At 38.5% G+C, this 18,900-nt stretch overlaps 1 protein-coding gene across 2 annotated transcripts in view; it reads left to right on the plus strand.

The window, feature by feature from the left end:
• Positions 1–12,812, plus strand: part of angpt1 (angiopoietin 1) — a 56,001-nt gene extending 43,189 nt beyond the window's left edge. For both annotated transcript variants that reach the window (XM_058378351.1, XM_058378352.1), the window contains exons 8-9: positions 4,215–4,345; positions 10,756–12,812. In XM_058378351.1, coding sequence (XP_058234334.1) covers positions 4,215–4,345; positions 10,756–10,919 — 295 coding nt within the window. In that variant the 3' untranslated portion in view covers positions 10,920–12,812. The remainder of the gene's footprint in view (positions 1–4,214; positions 4,346–10,755) is intronic.
• The last annotated feature ends 6,088 nt before the right edge of the window (positions 12,813–18,900 follow it).

Consider the following 18,900-nt stretch of genomic DNA (forward strand, 5'->3'; position numbering starts at 1 on the left):
CTTGTGTATTCTCCTACATTTGCTCCGATGGAAAAAAACATCGTTCCTGCCGACAGGATGTAATGTAAACTCAATTTGGGACAGCGGAGTTAGCCAAGCGTACATTTAAAGCAAACAGTGAGTGAATATGCTCATGAATTACTGTCATTTACATTTGAGAGACAATTGCACAATGCATCGTTACATGGTGGGCTGTTTGGTTGAAAACATATTACAAGCAGCTGCCTTTATAGGGAGTGTTTTCCTATTTCGACTGAAACGAGATTCAAAACAGACAGAAAAAACAAGGAGAAAATAGAAGGATAGGCTTGCTATTAATCTGCGCAAATGTCACGTATCCGGCGATCAAACGATCCTAACAAACCACATTTCCTTTTTTTCCTTTACTAGAAACATCAGATGACACATTCCTTAGTGTTCTGTTGTGAAAGGTAGAGAATATTTAACCCTATTTTCAGTTTGCATTAGAGCTATAGCGTTTCAGACTGGGACTTGTCCCCAGGGAGCTCTGTGTTATTTCAGTGTAGCTGACCAGGAGTTTGTTTAAAAGCTTGTAAAGAATGGGGAGAGAGGAGGATAGGAAGACTATAAGCTGCACAGATGTGAGAGCTGTAAAAACAGCACAGAGACATTAGAACTTATAATGACTTTATAGCCGGGATCTTTTTTCAGGTCAACTTATCACAATTAAGCAGAAGCCACAGCGCCTTGACTGGAGATAGACTGGCGTGTATTTATCTGAGCCAAGCAGTTACCACAGCCTAAACTGTGGGAAAAGGAAATGGTGTGGTTTATCTGACTGGTTTTCTGTGTGTATAACCTGTAGCTGTAGCTGAACAGGAGCTGGATGTTGGAAGATTACTTTCTGGGATCCTGCCTTGTAAGCATGGGAAGATTCGACAGGATCATAAACGTTATCGAAGAGATTGTTTCAAATTTGTACAAGATATTAGATTGTCTTGTAAAACAGGGGACTATTGGCAGGTGCTCGTTGCATAGTTGAACATTTAGGTGTTTTCTGACATGCAGTCAACAAGGATGTGAACAAGCATCTCAGAGGATTTTGGCAGAGGATGCTTAGGGAAATCTCCAAACAAACAGCTCATTTGTATTCTTCTGCACGCCACGCTATTACGTCATGTCCTGATCGTTGTTTGAAGTGGACGGCTTTACAGTGATCAGGTAACCTGTGACCAGGAAACCTGTTGGATCGATTAAGTGTTAGGAATGACCCCCCCCGCCCCAAAAAAATCCCATTTACTGGTTGCAATGACAACCACATAACCACAAAGCTTGGCTCCTCGACCCCTCACATTGCATCACCACCCTCTTAGTGGATCGCAACAGGCCTTCGACACCACCAAAACGCAATCAAGTTTTCCCATTCCATGTCCAAGCCTCATCTGAAGTAAGATTTATAACACTCATTCGCTCTTGTCCATTCCTATTAAGAGGGGTGGATTTCAGGACACGATCGTGTGAGGTTGAGCATATTTCACTTGGTGTTCCTTATTCCTTGTTGGCTTGGTTCTGCAATGTTGTTGCTTGACCCTGAGCATTCATGTTTTGAGAAAAAAGGCCCCTCGTGAATGGATAATAAGAGGGAAGGAAAGTCATACCCAAGACGTAGATTTTAATGAGGGAGGTCAAGGAGGTCGAAAGAACAAAAGCAACTAATTCTAGCAATCTAACATGAGGAGGTCACAACAAATGTACTGGTTTAAATACTCCATTAGTGTCGATGTGTTAATGAATGAAGTTGTATAAATGATGATAAAAACAGCACTTAATGATTTTGTTACATGAAGTGTAAGAAGATTTTTTTTTTTATCCAAAATGATAAATCATGAAGTGTGTTTTGTGGTATAAGACACTACCGACCCCAGTGCTGATTCGCGACTTGCATTTCCATTTCACGTCCTTTCTGAACTCGGGCTAGAGTTTCACCGCTCCGTTCTGTGTGAAATGAAGACACTGGCTACAAGTAGGTTGTGTTCACAGCATTTACCAGAAGCTCTTACCTCTAGAGGATTAATACCTCTCTCAAAAATCATATCCTCATGCTAATACCAGTAGTCTCAGTATCCCCTTTATTCAAATGTTAAGTCAGAGTTAGCAAAGAACACAGTTGCTTGCTTGCGTTAATATACTTGGAAGATTCTGTAAAACTGTTTATACCATGCGCCTGATCTTAATCTAATTTACTACTAATTCCTTCATTTGACACAGAACCAGCTCAAGAGCTGGAGAAAAGAACCATGAAAAACAGATTTAAATCCAAGTACTTAGCATTCATTGTTAGTATTTTAGTGGTATCATCACTTTTCTATTTATTCTTTTGCAAATTTTCTTCATTTGCTTCGCTTGGCTCTTCTGTGATATGTGTAAAAAATTGTTTTCTTTTTCAGACCAAAAACTGTCACTCTGTGGGTGTCCGAGCCAAATATTCCCCAAAAATACATAAATAAATAAAATAAATTTCATGGGGCTTCTGAAAGTACAGGAGAAAGAAAAACAGCCTTGCCTTTGTGTTCCTTTACAAATATATGCCACGTTATTATTTTCTCAGAGTTGTGGCTAATCTATCAGCTTCATAAAGCTGTGTGGTCTTAATGAACATATTTAGATGTTCTCGGACATCGTACTCCTTTTCCTTCTTCTCCACGTCCCTCAGCACCACTGTTCAAGGCTCCCTGATTTACATCTTCCATATGCACTGCTCAGACTGCTCAGCCCCTGTACATACTGGCCTCACTTTATGTGTGTGTTCACTGTCACACAAACAGACGCAAGCTGTTGAACAGGGCTCATCTCGGCTACTGACACACTGACATGTCATGTGAACAGAGCTTGGATAGTTTACACATGTTGTGTGGAGACAGGAACGTCAGGGACCAGTAGATAGAATCAGCCTCGTGTGTGGGATATGGTTCTAAGAGCGCTTGTACTTGATAGCACCTGGAATCGTCTGGCAGTGAGTGAAATGAGTCAAAAATGCTTCAAATGTTTTTTTATATAAGGTCTTGCTTTATTTTTTTAAGTGCATTTATAAGTCTCCCTATGTCGTCAGAGAGTGTTGTACATTTTCACTTTAATTGAAAGGAGGTTTTTGTGTTACACCTCTACCGGCACAGTGGCACAAATTAAACACAATAGATAGACATTCATTTTAATCTATTTTCAACCAAAATACATTCAATACTCTGTGTAATTAATCTTTGAGTGTAATTTTAGCTCATTTCCACACTGTTGTATGGTCATTACATCCAAAGTCATCCAAATGTCTGATAAAGATTAAAATAAGCAGAATGTTTAGCAAAGTTGAACATTTTTAAACCAAGAAGGTAAATATTCAGTCTCTTGAATATGGAATAGTCAATGTTTTGCACTAGGTGCTCTCATAGGTATATGGAGCATGTTAACTATTTACAAAAGGTCAGATGTTCCTCAAGCCTAATCTCGTCTAGAAAAGCACATGTTGAGTGGACGTGCCGATGGATTTGATCTAAAATGGATCATCAGGTTTTGCGGAGTTCATGTCAGATCGAGTCAGACTATTATTAAAGCAGAAATGGGGACAAACCAAATACGTAAATATTTCACTTTTCACTCAGGTTTTCATCAGTGACATAATTTGTAATGAAAACTGTTATATTAAATTAGGAAAGAATGCAAAACAGAAACACTCACGCTCTCAGGTTTTGAACTCCACTGTACAGGCGATGAATTACACAAAGAAGGGTTATCTATTTAGTGGCGTAGTTTTATCGATTATTGATGCAGAGCTTAAAGCCTTTTTTATTTTTCTAACATCATTAATAACCATTAATACTTAATACTTTTTTTTAAGCAATGCATCAATTGAATTCATTGCTATTAATATGCAAGCATGAATGTGTGTGTGTGTGTGTGTGTGTGAAGCGAGATGCAGTTGTGTTATAATTGTACCACAGGTCAATCCACAGGTCTTTCCTCCATCCTTCCATCCTCTTTATTTCTATGAAACGTACACATTTAGTGTGAAGGATTAAAGCAGGATCATGTGTGGGATGTGTATTTGATAGCACCTAGAATTGTTGGCTAGAGCTGGCTGTGAATGAAATGCCTCAAGAATGTTTCAAACGAAGGATTAAAACAGGATCATGTGTCCATAATCTCAGATCCGGCATTTCACTGTCACTATTTTTGCTGAGTTTCTTCTCTGCTGATTTCAGATTGTCGTTAAAGAGCCACAGCGGGACAGCAGGCCGGCAGAGCAGTCTGGTTATCCATGGAGCAGACTTCAGCACCAAAGACATGGACAATGACAACTGCATGTGCAAGTGCGCCTTGATGTTGACCGGAGGTGAGAGCCAAGAATCTTGTCCTGTTGGGATTATATTTCAGAATTAAAGTCAAAGCCTGATGTGAAAAAGAGCAAAAAAAACCCAGTACAATATGAGCCTTATAAAAGCTAAACATTTGTATAGCATTTGCAGCATCATTTCAATTATGAACATTATATCTTAGTCTACACTCATCCCCTCAAGGTGCTCATTATGATTCCATACCTCACTTTATTCTGGACCAAGACACAGATTTCCCGTCTTCTGTATTGTTCTAGGCTATGCATGGAAAATCACTTAAATGGTCTGTGGCCAAAGTCAATGTTACTAGTTGGCTTTAGACTTACAAGTCAGACGTCTTGCTGTCGCTGTAGTGTTCTAGTCATCGCGGCCAGGGTTCCACGCTTTCCAAAAATTGTCGCTGTGTTCAAAGGTTTTTTTCTACGTTGGACTGACAAGCACTGGTGTACAGAAGCGTGGACACGTGGCATGATGCTGATTGCTGTGGCCAGCACAGTGAACAATATTCACTCACAACATGCATTTAGGGTAAAAATAGATGAAATAAGAGTAAATAATAATCAGAGATATGGTCTCTTAGTGGTTAACGTGTTGGACTTCTGCTTGGAAGGTTGTTAGTTCAAATACCAGGTCCACTAAGCCACCACTCCTGGGCCCCTGAGCAAGGCTTTTAGTCTTCAGTTTCTCAGTTGTATAAAAATGAGATAAAATGTAAGCCGTTTTGGATAAGGGCGTCTGCCAAATGCCATAAATGTAAATGTAATCCACCTTGTCCATTACACACATTTCATTAATGCTGAAGACAGACGTGCCAGTTCAGGAGGCTGAAAAATATCAGCCTAAGTGAAATTACAGTCTGGGCTAAAAAGAAATTAGCCCTCAGCATTGCTTATGATCTCATTCTGTGCATCTTTTGGTTGCGCATCCAAACAAATCTGTCGTAAGATATTCATAAACAGCAAATGATCTGATGTGGATGGCAAAACTGCAGCTTTATATCGATGTCTTTTGATGGTAGAAAGACAAGAGGCTGGGCTCATTCCCGCTAGCACATTTGTACCATCCACCCCTAAACAGTATGCCTGCGTGATCTGACTAAGATAATACGAATTGCCTATTGTTAAATCTATTGAGTGTTCTAAATTTTCTAATACAAAAGGCATGTTGCAGTATATTTAACCTTCACTCTGCACGTAGACCTCGGCACAGTGGATATTCCCAGCGCAGTCATCTCAGCTAAACAGCCACAGGACCACCACTTGCTGGCAAAGCAGGTGTGTAATGCTTTGAGTGTGGAGTAATGAGGTCTTTGTGGACCTCCACATGCTGTGAAGAGTCAGTCAGCATGAGCCAAGACCCAAGGATTTCTATGAATACATGAACTCGTTCCTCTCTTCCTGTGAAGAGACTTTCTTGTCCCAAAGGAAGCACTTGGTTTTCAGATAGCTGGGATACATCATTAAGCCAAACGTGACAGCACAGGACCGGAGAGAGGTCCTGTCTTCCAGATCCTTTTATGAGCCAGTCAAGTGCAAAATTTTCAAAATACAAGTGCAGCCAAGTGCAAATTTTTTTCACGACCTAGCCAAGTACAAGTGCATTTAAACGCCGTCGTCGCTGCACATTTAATAACAGGATCAGGCATGTTGGGTTTATGTGTCATGAGAACTAGTCCGAGAGATTCAGGAACAGACCAGTGTCTAACACTAAATTGGAAGATATTACACACCAAAAGCTCATTTTAATAACTGATTACTTTTATAGGTAGCTGGTACTGTTCACTGGAGAATAAAGGTTAATGTTAAGTTTTCGTTTGAGAGATTTTTGATGTTGAGACTGGTGATGATGAGTAAAATCAGAATGGGGAATGAGCTCGGCTAGTGCTTTGTACCAGCCAACCTGATTCATTTTCTGCTCAATCCACCTCATTATGTCTTGAGTGTCCATGATCAAAACAGCACATGGTCATGGTCAGTTAAGAATAAAGTTCTCTAAAATAAGATATTGATCATTTTCAGCTATAATGTTTTTTGGGTTTTTTTTGCAAGTTGCATACATTTACTGAAAATGACCAAATGTTGTCTCATAGAAGCTTTAAATATCATCAAGACTATTTAAAGAAGACTTGCAACTCGACTTTGACTTTGACATCAGTGTCGTGTGACTTCACTTGGACTCAAGCTAGTTTGCACTGGTAAAACCTGATACCGCCTCAAATCCAAAGACACATTTATAAGCGTGCAGTGTATCAGCTATTCTTTTTCCGAATAATCAGTTTTCAGCAAGCCAGCATCAATCTTCTTTTCCAAAGATAATGACAGAACGTTCGTTACACACAATGACAGAGACACAATGTTCAAGCTCCAAAAGATAGTAGCTTTCGCCTACAAAGACTGTTCTTTGAAAACAGCGAAAGAGTTGCAATCTGCGCTTCTGGAATCAGATGCAAAAGCAATAAATTTTGAAGCATTTGAAGCTTTAAAGAACAAATCTCAACGCAAAGCCAAACTGAAGTGATAAATGGATGGTTACTCTTCGTGAGAATACTAAGACTACACTTGACTAGAAGTCTACACCTCATCTTATATGAAAATGAACTGGTAACACCAATTTTAACAAGGCTGGATGATTTGTTTGACTTTAGAGCACATTATATATTGCTTAACGCTCAAAACTGAAGAACTTTACTTGGACTTATGAGTCTCGACTTGGGACTTGAGACTCAGTTGACTTGTGAAACAATAGCTTGTGTTTCTTTACCTCTTTATTATCAGGCTTAGAATCTGTAAATTGTCCATCTCCCTAATTACTATACAATCTATTATGTATTAGTACAAGTATATTCTATATAAACATGCATTTTGAGTTACGTCCAGCTCTACTTTCAGAGCTGCAGTTAAAAAAAATAGTTTTGGCACCTTTTGATAAAGGAGTGTTGAGAATATATATATAACACAATGGAATAAAATGTCATTTACATGCTGTTGAAGATTATTATTAACGTAGTATTGAAATATGAGGCAGGAACATGTTGATATATTTGGTTTGTCTGTGTACTTTGCTGTATTTACATTCAGCGGTATGCACTGCCCTATGGCCTCATTTATTTATATGCAACTGATTTAGTATGGAAATAAAGCACTGGCCTTAACCATGACACAATCTGATACCTAAAATGTATGACCATCATGGTAACAAGGAATATTAGCATCCAGGCAGTGACCTCAGTCAGATTGGTCTATGTCAATAAAAGGGCAGCATAGTTGGCTCTTGGAAGTCAGAGGGAAAATGTCACAGATGAAAGTGGCATCTGAGCTGGAGAAGAGGAGCCAAGTTCTCTCACAGAAGTGATACATGCCATAAGAGGCATTCTGTGGGTACATTCTGTGTGTGTGTGTGTGTGTGTGTGTGTGTGGGTGTGTTTTTGTGTGCATGCATATGCGCATGCTTGTGTGTGCATGCATTTGTGTGTGCGTGCTTGTGTGTGTATGCATTCGTGTGTGTGTGTGTTTATTTGTATGTGTGTGTCCTGAGTGTGACCGCTGCTACATAGTTGAGTTTAATTGACTGTAATGTGACACAGATGAAAGGCTTCGAGACAGGACTGTACCCCTCACGGCTGCAAGCAAACAACTTAGCGAGCGGAAACTATTATGAAAAACAAGGACAGCATAAACTGCACAGATTTTTCATTTCATCTCATCATATTCAGGAATTCAGAAAAGATTTCCATCAGCTGTTTTATCCAGGCAGTATATTTATTTCCCTGTCCTGATATGTGTGGGTGATATTCTCAGGCCATTGTCAGTACAGTTTGAAGTGTTGGCGTTGCTTATCACATACTTCTGTAATTATCATAAGTGCAAGCTGTCAGTGTCAAAGGCTGTTGAATGTAGAAATATTCATCACAGAAAAGTATTCCCATGTTGCACGCTAATCAAACATGCAGGCCAGCACTTCTGACTTGGCTATTTTTCTGTTTTGCTTTGTGAAATACAACAGTCACCTTCATGCAGCTTTACAAGTATGTGAACACCAATTCCTGACCTTTATTCCACTTTCCTTATTTAGTTTTTTTTTATCTTATCAGTTTCACCTCTTTCTCATTTCCTTCTTCCCGATTTCAACTCTCAGATGTCCTCCACTCTTCTCTATTGTTCTATTCTACTTATTTGTTCTGTTTCTCAATTTTAGTTCCTTGTTTTTCATCCCGCTTCCCTGTTCACAAGGTTTCATTGGGGTTTTTTTTTCTAGTTCTGAAAGAAAAAAGCGAATCAATAAAAATTAAAAAAAATTAAAAAAACCGAGACCTCTGTATTACCTCTGTATTATCGTCTAGACAGGAGATCAAATGAAATAAAAGAGAGGAGAGAGATCTCCTGAAGTCTCCTGTCTCTCAGCTTTTTTTTTTTCCTGGGACAAAAGACCTCATTAATTCCATATGTCTCCTCCTGAGTCTCAGTAGAGATCTCAACACACTGATGTGTTAATGATGTTATCATGTTCATTGAAATATGCTTTCAAGCTTACATCAAAGCATGCTAATGTGCAGTATATAAATAATCTGACATACAGATTATATATATATATATATATATATATATATATATATATATACATATATATGTACACTAGTGTACTTTCCATATGCTAGCTTTTGCAACTAAGAAAAGTATACTAGGTGACAAGGAGTCTATAGTCCAGTCCCTCTAGGATTGCTATCGTGGACGTTAATACAAAATCAGGCTAACTCTGCAAAGATTTTTCAAAATGACCCCAGATTTACCACAGATTTAGGCGGAGACACTTCGTGTGACATCATCACAACGTGCATTCAGCCAAAGCTTAACAACAAGTACATGAGTACAGCGATCATAGAGAGTAAATACTTGTGAAGGAGTTTGCTGAAGAAACATCCTGTGCTTGCAATTCAAGAAACTGCAAATTACATTCAACATTAAAAAATCAAAGCCAAAATCACACACACACACACACACACACACACCTAATCCTGGAGGGTGTGATATTCTGCTATTGTTGCAGTTGTAGCCGTCGTGGGTATAAAAGTATTTAAGACTGATCTCTCAGGTATTTACTGTTCACTTATTGAATTTTATTATTTTTAAGTCAGAATGTTTTAATCAAAATGCTAAGATTTAGCATTTAAGATTTAAATTCAGTTTTATTTGTATAGCTTATTTAACAATACACATCATCACATAGTAGCTTTACAGAAATATACAACAAATTCATGTAAATTTGTAAATTTATAGATTTTCACTAATAAGCAACCCAAGATAAAAAAAAAAAACTATCAGATGAAAACAGACTCAAAAGGGATCAGTCCTCATCTAAGTGACACTGAATAGTATGATTATAAAATCATTTCCCTTCTATTACTGACTACTACAGACCTGGGGAAAAAAATAAGAGACCACTGCCCAATCTCCAGATTTGAACCCTATTGAAAACCTCTGGAATGTCATCAAGAGGAAGATGGATGGTCACAAACCATCAAGCAAAGCTGAGCTGTTAAAGTTCCCCAACAGCAATGTGAGAAACTGGTGGAGATCATGGAGCCAAAACTCATGCAAATCGGGGTTATTCCACCAAATACTGATTTCTTAATGTTAGCCAAAGTATGAACACAATGTGTTTACAAATTATTTGCATTTTGTTTTATTTGAGTTATTAAAGCTCTGCATGATCTTGGGTTATTTTCACGTGTTGTCATTTCCTTTAAATATACACTCTAAATAACAATAGTTATATTTAGGAGAAATATTGTCAGCAGTTCACAGAAAATGAAACAAAACTATTCATCTCACCAATACATACACCTGTAAGAAAATAACACAAGACGCAGTGGTCTCTTATTTTTTTCCAGAGCTGTATATGTTCGAAAATTTCATAACCGTTACGTAACCAGGAAGCTTCAACATGAAGTCTCTCTTGTGAAATGTGTTAAAAAGTTAAACATTTGTGACAAAGTTTATTCCGAAGGTTATATACTGAAACACGAGAGAACCTCTTGAGAAAGAAAAAAACAAACCTTAAAGCAAAGAAATTTTCATCTAGCGTTTTCTTATCACTGAGTAGGGATTTGCTGTGCTGAACTATTTGCTTGGTTCATGATCTTTGTTATAGAGTCTGATGATGATTCCAGTCTAAATAAACCTGTGAAAGAAACCGCTGTGCTGTCCAGAGACTTCCTCATAATAAAAACATTTGTATGAACATGTAAATAATGAACTAATATTATAAATATTTCACATACAAGTTTAGAATTGTATCACTGTTACTGTATACTCTTGAAGCTGCACTTCATTTATTTCTTTATCTTCTTTATTGATCTACAGAGTATATATTTATCATTTCATTTACTAAATTTGTCTCTTTTAATCTTCAGGCTGGTGGTTTGATGCCTGTGGTCCATCCAACCTGAACGGGATGTACTACACCCAGGGACAGCATGTTGGCAAACTCAATGGCATCAAGTGGCACTATTTCAAAGGGCCGAGTTACTCTCTCCGTGCAACTGCCATGATGATCCGACCTCTGGACATTTCGTAGACCTTTTTCCAAACCCACTTTCAGAGACCTTTTTCCAAACCATGTAGGTGGGAACGTGGTGAAAAAGGGGTTATATTTGAGGCGATGGTTCATTATATAACAGGACACCTTATAAGTGGTTTGGTATGCTACGTTACATGTACTGTACGATAGATGGATTGTGTGACACTCATTTGCAATAAACAACCTTTTATGGAAAAAAGGCATCATGAGAAGAGAAGAGAAGAGAAGAGAAGAGAAGAGAAGAGAAGAGAAGAGAAGAGAAGAGAAGCGGCTTCTATTATTATCACAGGAGATGATTAACTCTCTGGGTTTTAAAGAGAGCATTCTTGGCTGGCTTTTATTTTTATATATCAGAGATATGAACTCGAGTGCCATTGCTGGGTCACTGTCAGCTGCTGAGCTGAGCAAATAGGAGCTCTGATAGGAGACTGGGTGATACTGCACACGTTTAAGCCTGTGGCTTATTCGGTACCCCAGTGAACTGCAGCAGCTGGAAAGATTTTAGGAAACCCAAAGTGAGCCAATGACTTGAACATTTTTTTGTACAAACATTGTTGTTGCACAGTTACCACTGACACATATATTGTATTATTACCTTGTTTTGTACCTACACACATTTTTGTACATTATCCTTGTCAAAACCAGGAAGAAATCCTATTATACAGCTTCCAAAAGTCGTGAAAGACGCGTTTGATGTGGAACTTAGAGAATAGGGTTTGGCTGTTGGTACTTTATGCCAGACTGAATCCAGTTTCTATTATTACCAGCGATTCTATTAATACTGGCTATTATTACTTCTATGACCTTTAGGTGCATTATGGCTAGCAGTCACAATTAGACTACAGGCCAGGGTTCGCGTGTACAATACGGACTCTTTTAGTTAGAATTCAGTTAGCTGAATGTATGTAAGAATGTATGTAAAAAGGATTCCCTGCTGTAATATACACCTTGTATAATTATTCATTAAACCCATTGTGAATCAAAATGTGAGCAGAAGAAAAGCCCAATTTTCTTGAGGTGCAGGCACTGTCCAGGGCCAGGAGACGAGAAACTCTGACTTTGACTTTGAGCATCATAATAAGAAACTGCAGCCTGCCCTTCCTTCACCAAGAATAACAAAGATTAATTATAGTATCCATTATTTTTACATACAGTTAATATTTTTTTTACATGTTTTATGCATACGATCAATGTTTTACATAGCAGCTTAAATATGGATACAGTGCAAATGTATCATTTTAATATGCAAAAATTTATGTCTTTTTGTATCTCTTTACTGTCTGGAGTATGGATTGTATTTTCATGTTGTGAATCACATCCAGTATCCTAAAACTGACCTAAAACACTCACAATATCATTTGACAAGTCGTGAAGAATACAGTTATTTTTTTTTTATTTTTATTTTTTTATTTTTGTTCATCTGTGAAGTTGCAAATGTTGTTTTAATACGTCCCAGCTGAAGGACAGTAAAAAGTGAAATGGCTCCTTTTAGTGCACTGTAAATTCATAACTAACGGTATGGAACAACTACAACTATATAGTTATCTGTTTTGTGTTACTAAAAAAAAAAAAAGCAGGTTATTTTATAGATAAGCCATACAGCATCTGGAGCATATAAAATAATAGCATGCCATTTATTAACATACTTTAAAATACTGTAATTTAATGTGTGTTCCTTGCTGTCTTGAGGAAAGAGGGGTTTTTTTATATTGTCTCAGAGCCATAGGAGCTGCTCTGAATAGAATTAGCTGAACTAATAATTCTAGTGCAGGCTGCCTTCAAAACATTACTATTACCTCATAAAATTGTACATTTTCCATTTTATTTAAACACTTCATTCGTTGTAACAGTCAACAGTTTGTGATGTCTAAATAAAAATAAAAGAATGCATGTGATGCACTAAAATCTTACGTTCCAGCAATCTGAGCGGAGAAGTCACGATCTTAGGGTCATGTATGCTCTCCCCTTGTTTCACCTACAGACTTCTGCTTCTCCGAAGTGCCACAAAACGCTCAGCAATCTGACACGTTGCATTTCAGACTGTGTATTTACACCCAGACAAAGAGGACGAGTTGTGAGAACATGAGCATATGGTGTTGAGCACACCAAGCTGCTATTGTCTGTTCATGCACCACCACTGCCTTGACAGATTGCTGAGGTGTCAAGCAATGCTGTCAGGATGGTCAAGTTACTCCACAGCCAACATTCTTCCACTCTAATATGAGGGTTAAGCAAACGCCTTGTGCTTGCGAACTCCTGCCGATCCCTCAGCACCTGCACTGACCCGGTAGACCCTCTGGAACGCAGCCACCATCTAACGGGCCCAGTCACACAATGAAGGAGCAGCAGGCCATATATTTTACTGAAGCCCACACACAAAAAAAAGGAGTCAAGCAGTAGTCCAGTCCACTTTCTTTGACTTATTGTTGATAAACACAAAAAATCTGGGCAAATAAAAACCATTATAGACCAACCAAAGAGCAACATCAAGTATAATATACTCCAGGCAGCTCCAGAACAAAAGCTGAGGACTTTGTGATGTCAAAGTGTAAATGCTAAAGGTTCACATCTTCAATCAATGACACACTGATGTGGCCCAGAGCCTGAATAAAGCCATCATGGAGAGCATGGGTCTGAAATTCAAACTCTGCCCATCGCCATCATTATTATTCTGATTCTTCTCAGGGCCATAAGTCTATAAATTTTAATGTATTAACATCAGGACTATTAAAGTAGATCAGGACAATTCTAGAAAACAAGAATGGCTAAATGAAATGATTCAACTGCATAGACAATTTTTGAACAATAAGATTTATTTATATGGTTAAAGGTTTTTAATACATATTAGGCATCGCTCACTAGAGACAATTAATTCAAGATTTAAGATTTTATTAACATAAAATAAAAACCTGCCCTACTAATCAGTTGTTACAAGGAGATAATAAAATATGCATATAATATTTATATAATAATATGGAATAATATATGAATTCATCCACTAATCATCAATGTGGTAATATTGACTAGTCAGGTGATGGGAAAAATACAGCATTATTAAATATAAATACATAAATTTATAGTGTAAATGTAATTTCACATTAGATTAAACAAATTCTACAGTTAATTGCATGTTATGAAGTATGTTGTGGAACATGATAAGTTTTTAGACATGAGTATGACATTAAATGCAGCAGGTTTAGCCAGTGTATCCACTCTGTTACATGTGTTATACAGTGGGACGTGTGAAATGCAAGTGCTCACAGGTCTGGTGTGAGTTCTGGTGTTGTGTTGTAAGATATAATAGTTTGTTTAACGTAATTTTTTGCAAGCGTGCAACTGGCCATGCTTGGCCATGTGCCTTGAGTTTAACAAATGTGATATAGAGTAAATAAACAGAAAGTCAGATACCGTCATGGGTTTTCTGACAAATCGATGGATGAATCATTGCTCATTTGCAGAAGATGGGAGTCTCGGGTATCAAAAGCCCCAGCGGAGAAGAAGATACAGTGCTCAAGCTATCAGATACATGGTTTGATCCGGGGTAGCTATCACATCCTCTTTAAATATTAGCAGTGAAACTGCTACTGCAACCATGTACATACAAAAAAGATAATATTGCATTGTCATTTTTTTTCCAGATGTTTAAATTAGGCAAGATTCTGTAAAAATAAACTAGATGACCTTATATGGATTGACAAATCACTTTTAATCTCAATCTAGTAGATAAGTGTGGGGGAATCAGAAATCTACTCCAGGCCATTTTTGGGAACCAAATTTTAAACAGATTTTCTGTGCCAAATGATTACATATATGATGTGTCTAAACCTGAACATGACTCTACCATTACAGCAGACCTGGCTAGCTTTTATTCCTGCTTCCCCTATACATTAAGAATGCTATGTTCACTTAATATGTATATATCAATTTACTAGGTTTTTGTTAGTTGTCCTGGGGGAGGAATGGCCTCATTTCAGGAAGTCTTGAACTTCATTGATGCATTAATCTGAGATGGTTAACTCCCTATCCCATCAGAGCTACAGTAGGGGATAGGGGAGCACTAAATAGCAAGTGGAATTTTAAACTAATTGTGATTATTGGGGGAAAAGTTTATGCATCATTCTTGGGTTAGGGAGACCTAGCTATGTCGGTAATTGTGCTCAGGGTTCACTCTGCATTTAGGGCTAACTCTTATTACAAGTTTAGTGAAGAAACATAACTGTATTTCCCAAAAACGTAAGGTAATGCATGAGTTCACAAGCTTTACAATGTAACAAAAATATAACCCCCAAAATGTTCTGACCAAATACTACAGTTGTAATTTATTTGAGAAAAACTTGGCTGTATTTGTTGTCTTATGGAAATGCCATTTCAACATGTTCCAAGCTGTTTTGGAAGATGTAGTGATATTCGATGAAGAAAATAAATTTTGTTTTGTGGGAGCAAATTTCATTTTCTCCATTGCTGCTTATGAGGAAACATGATTGGATTGAATGTTCTTCTATTAAAGTATAACAGAAAATGGCATGGATACATTACAGAAAGAGCAAAAAAAAGTTTTATTTAAATGGTACGGCCAGCATGTAAACTTGCAGCAAATCATTCTGATAACTCTATACCTATCAATATTTGTCTTACAGAATAATAGCTTATGGTTCAATTGCAACAAGGGCACTTTTACTTTCTAAGATTTTCCATTTCATGCTAGAATGAAATGATAGCTGTGAGATCTGTTTGACTCTTGTTGGCACGGCACCAGGTATAAAGTAAATTGCCTCTTTTTCTGAACTAAACAAAACTCTACTAAAACTCACTGCCTTGGTGTAACACTGAAGTCATCTGGCCTCATCCTCACAAGCGCCAGAAGGCCAGCACTACTTGATCCCTGGCGCTTGATTTGGGAAGTGTAATCAGTGGTTGCTGATATACCCTGTGTCGCACTTGAAGAAATGGATATTCAGTTTGGCTGCACAGAAGAAGCTCTTGAGACTTTCCCAACAAGGCAACGTTTGACTGAGTGGATCTTAAACAAAAAAAAAAAAATGTCCGGAGACATCCAGGGCAAACAGTCATAGAGGACCTTAAAGTATAAACACACAGCTGGAGTTTTGAGAGCTCAGTATTAAGTAGCGCAATAGGTGTTCAGCATGATGGATGAGTAACAGGAGTGAGTGCAACGTTTAGTTTAGAGACTTGGTGTGAAAGAGTGAGTGGGCTGAGGTAATGGAAGGGTGTCAGGAAGTGGGGGTGTCTAGATTAGCAGCGCCAGATGAGTTACGACTAAGCTCTGGGGCACAGGGCAATTCGACGTTTGTTTATCAGATCCCTTCTCCAAAGCAGGCCCAGGGGAGAACCGCCTTCCTTCACCACAGACTCCACTGTGACTACCCACTTGGGAATAGCTTGTTTGTTTGTTTGCTAGATGGCACTTGGGGCTAAAATTCGGGGCCAACGATCTTTAAATTTCAGTGACAGAGTCGCAAGGGGAAACATTAAAGACAGTGTTTCTCGATATATACGTGTTGGAATGCTATGTGCACTCAGGGACTTGTCACAGTAAATGGCAGGCTTCACAAATTCCTTCACGGCACTCTTCACTGACGGTCTGATTGGAGAAACTTTAGAGATTCATTTGAGATCAGCGGATATTAAGCATCTGTTAAACCACAGTACCTTTTACTTAAATGTCCTTAAATATTATGACAACCTTGTCTTTAATATGCGTAATGAGCTGCTAATTATTTCAACCACTTCTGTGACTGGTGTCTCCCATATTCAAACTTGTTTCATCAGTCCTTTGTAATAGGATACTGTGCCATACAATCTGACAGTCACATCCAAGCAACATACAACTGAGACAACTGAACTGGACTTTTAGTTTCCTGCTTGAGCATGCATATGTGTGTGTGTTTGTGTATAGTGTTATGCCCAGGCCTGCAAGGCAGCAATTTTCAGTTCCTGTTCTTTTTCTTTTTATGTTTTTTTCCCCTTGGTGAATTGAAAGGTTAGTGCTGTTCAGCTCTGGTGACTGATCACATTAAATGTTCGAGAAAAAAAGCCCGGACTGCATACGTGATTTCATTTACAACCTATAATGTATTCCTACTCATTTCCATATAACCATGACCCCATGTGGTTAGCCTATGTCACATTCATCATCTAGCCATTATAGTCAACATTACTGACACATAATCGGCCTGGTAGTCATCCATATAGTTCAAGAAAAAGGGTTTTAAACCCATTTGTTTTCTGTACACTCAGGGCACCAGAGCGTTTTCCTTTTCTTTTGGAATTAGTATCCTTTAGAACTTGTGGGGTCAGTGTTGGATCTATTAGATGGTCATGAGTTCAAATACAAGCACTGCCAAACTGCTATTGTTGTGCCCTTTAGCATGCCTTTAATCCTCACCATTTCAAGGTCACTATATCCTGTGCTCTGATCCCAGCTTCTTAACAAGGTAGTGTTTACAAAAAAAATAATTTCATGATATTGTTATTGTATATCTAACAATTAAGGCAGTGCATCCTGCAGAGGTGTATCCAGACCATTATTATAGGGTTTATATAACTGACCCGTTATTAGATATGGTGGTCTTAAGTAAAATTCACTCTGGTGAAGAGAGTCTGTAGCCTTCTTTTTACAAATGCCAGAGAGTGCACTGAACAGCATTTGACCTGTGTTCAAATACACACATGCAAATAATTCCTCTACCCAATGCTAACATTTAGTCTTTCATCAGTGGAGCCCCTTTATGGTGTTCCCCAAAGTACACAAACAGTTGGTCAGTAACCATCCAGCTTGCAGCCACATCCATATAGTGCTTGGAAACAGGGCTAGGGGCTAAGGTACAGTGTACAGATTGTTGGATAGATTTACTGATATGCTGTAGTGTCTACATTTCTGGTTAGAATGCTGGGTTTGGTCATAGTGTATAATGTTTGAACTCCCTGGCAAGGTGCTGAACTGCTATAGAGCAACTGAAACTGCCCTGCATTTAATTGACTCTGCAACCAGAGCTGCTGATGGCCTCATTCTGGCCAAACAGACCAGGGTTCCTTGCATGCTTACTATCCTTCAGACCAACTGTCCCAAATGAATGGGTCATTGTGATGCGGCATACCATATACTTTGAATTTATAGGTATGTCCCATGGAAGCAACCACCACAACTCAAATACAGTGAGATGTTCATAATGGGTCAGTCACACCCTTATACGTTACTCCATCTATACTGGTTGCACACAGGCAGTTTTGTTTTCATAGTGGGCAACTGTAGGCATGAATCGCCTGTCAGCAGTTGGAAGGCTTAGACCTACCAATTAGTAACATCGAACACGGTGGTGTTGCCAGTCTACAGTTGGTAGACATGCCCTTTGTAAATAGAAAACACCACCTTGACACTTGTATGTGTGACCTTTTGTTGCCAAATGTTTCAGCACTAGCCACTACCTTTGATATAATGCTGATTAGCATTTGAGCATTCAGCCAACAATGAAACTGACTAATGTGCAGTATTCCCACTTTTCTACTGGAGTTGCCATTGCCAACATCCCACACAGACACAGGAGGTCATATGAATGGTGTATGTGACCATTTGAAATTTCCTGACTGCATCCATAACTGTGATGGCAAGCTAACAGCTTTCCCTAGATCCATACTTCTCTGCTGGCAGGATCTGATCAGTAATCCCGACTCAGGTGGTCCTCAAATTTAATGAGACAAAGCAATTGAAAGAATATCAGACTCTGTCTCTATATGCAAGGCAACTGTGCCAAGTTTCTCTGAGATCTGTCCTTCATTACAGTGTTGCATTGACACGAAAGGCTCATGCATTTGGTCCATGCTTAGCCAGATCCTCTATTCCACATTTCATCACAGTGCAGGCACTCACTCTCTTTTCATAGGGTTGAGCAGCCAAGCCTATTTTTGTTCCTGCCATAACAACACAGCAAAGGTGGTTACTTTTTGCTTCCTGGATGGT

Source organism: Hemibagrus wyckioides, linkage group LG24 (genome assembly GCF_019097595.1).
Source record: "Hemibagrus wyckioides isolate EC202008001 linkage group LG24, SWU_Hwy_1.0, whole genome shotgun sequence".
Classification (NCBI taxonomy): domain Eukaryota; kingdom Metazoa; phylum Chordata; class Actinopteri; order Siluriformes; family Bagridae; genus Hemibagrus; species Hemibagrus wyckioides.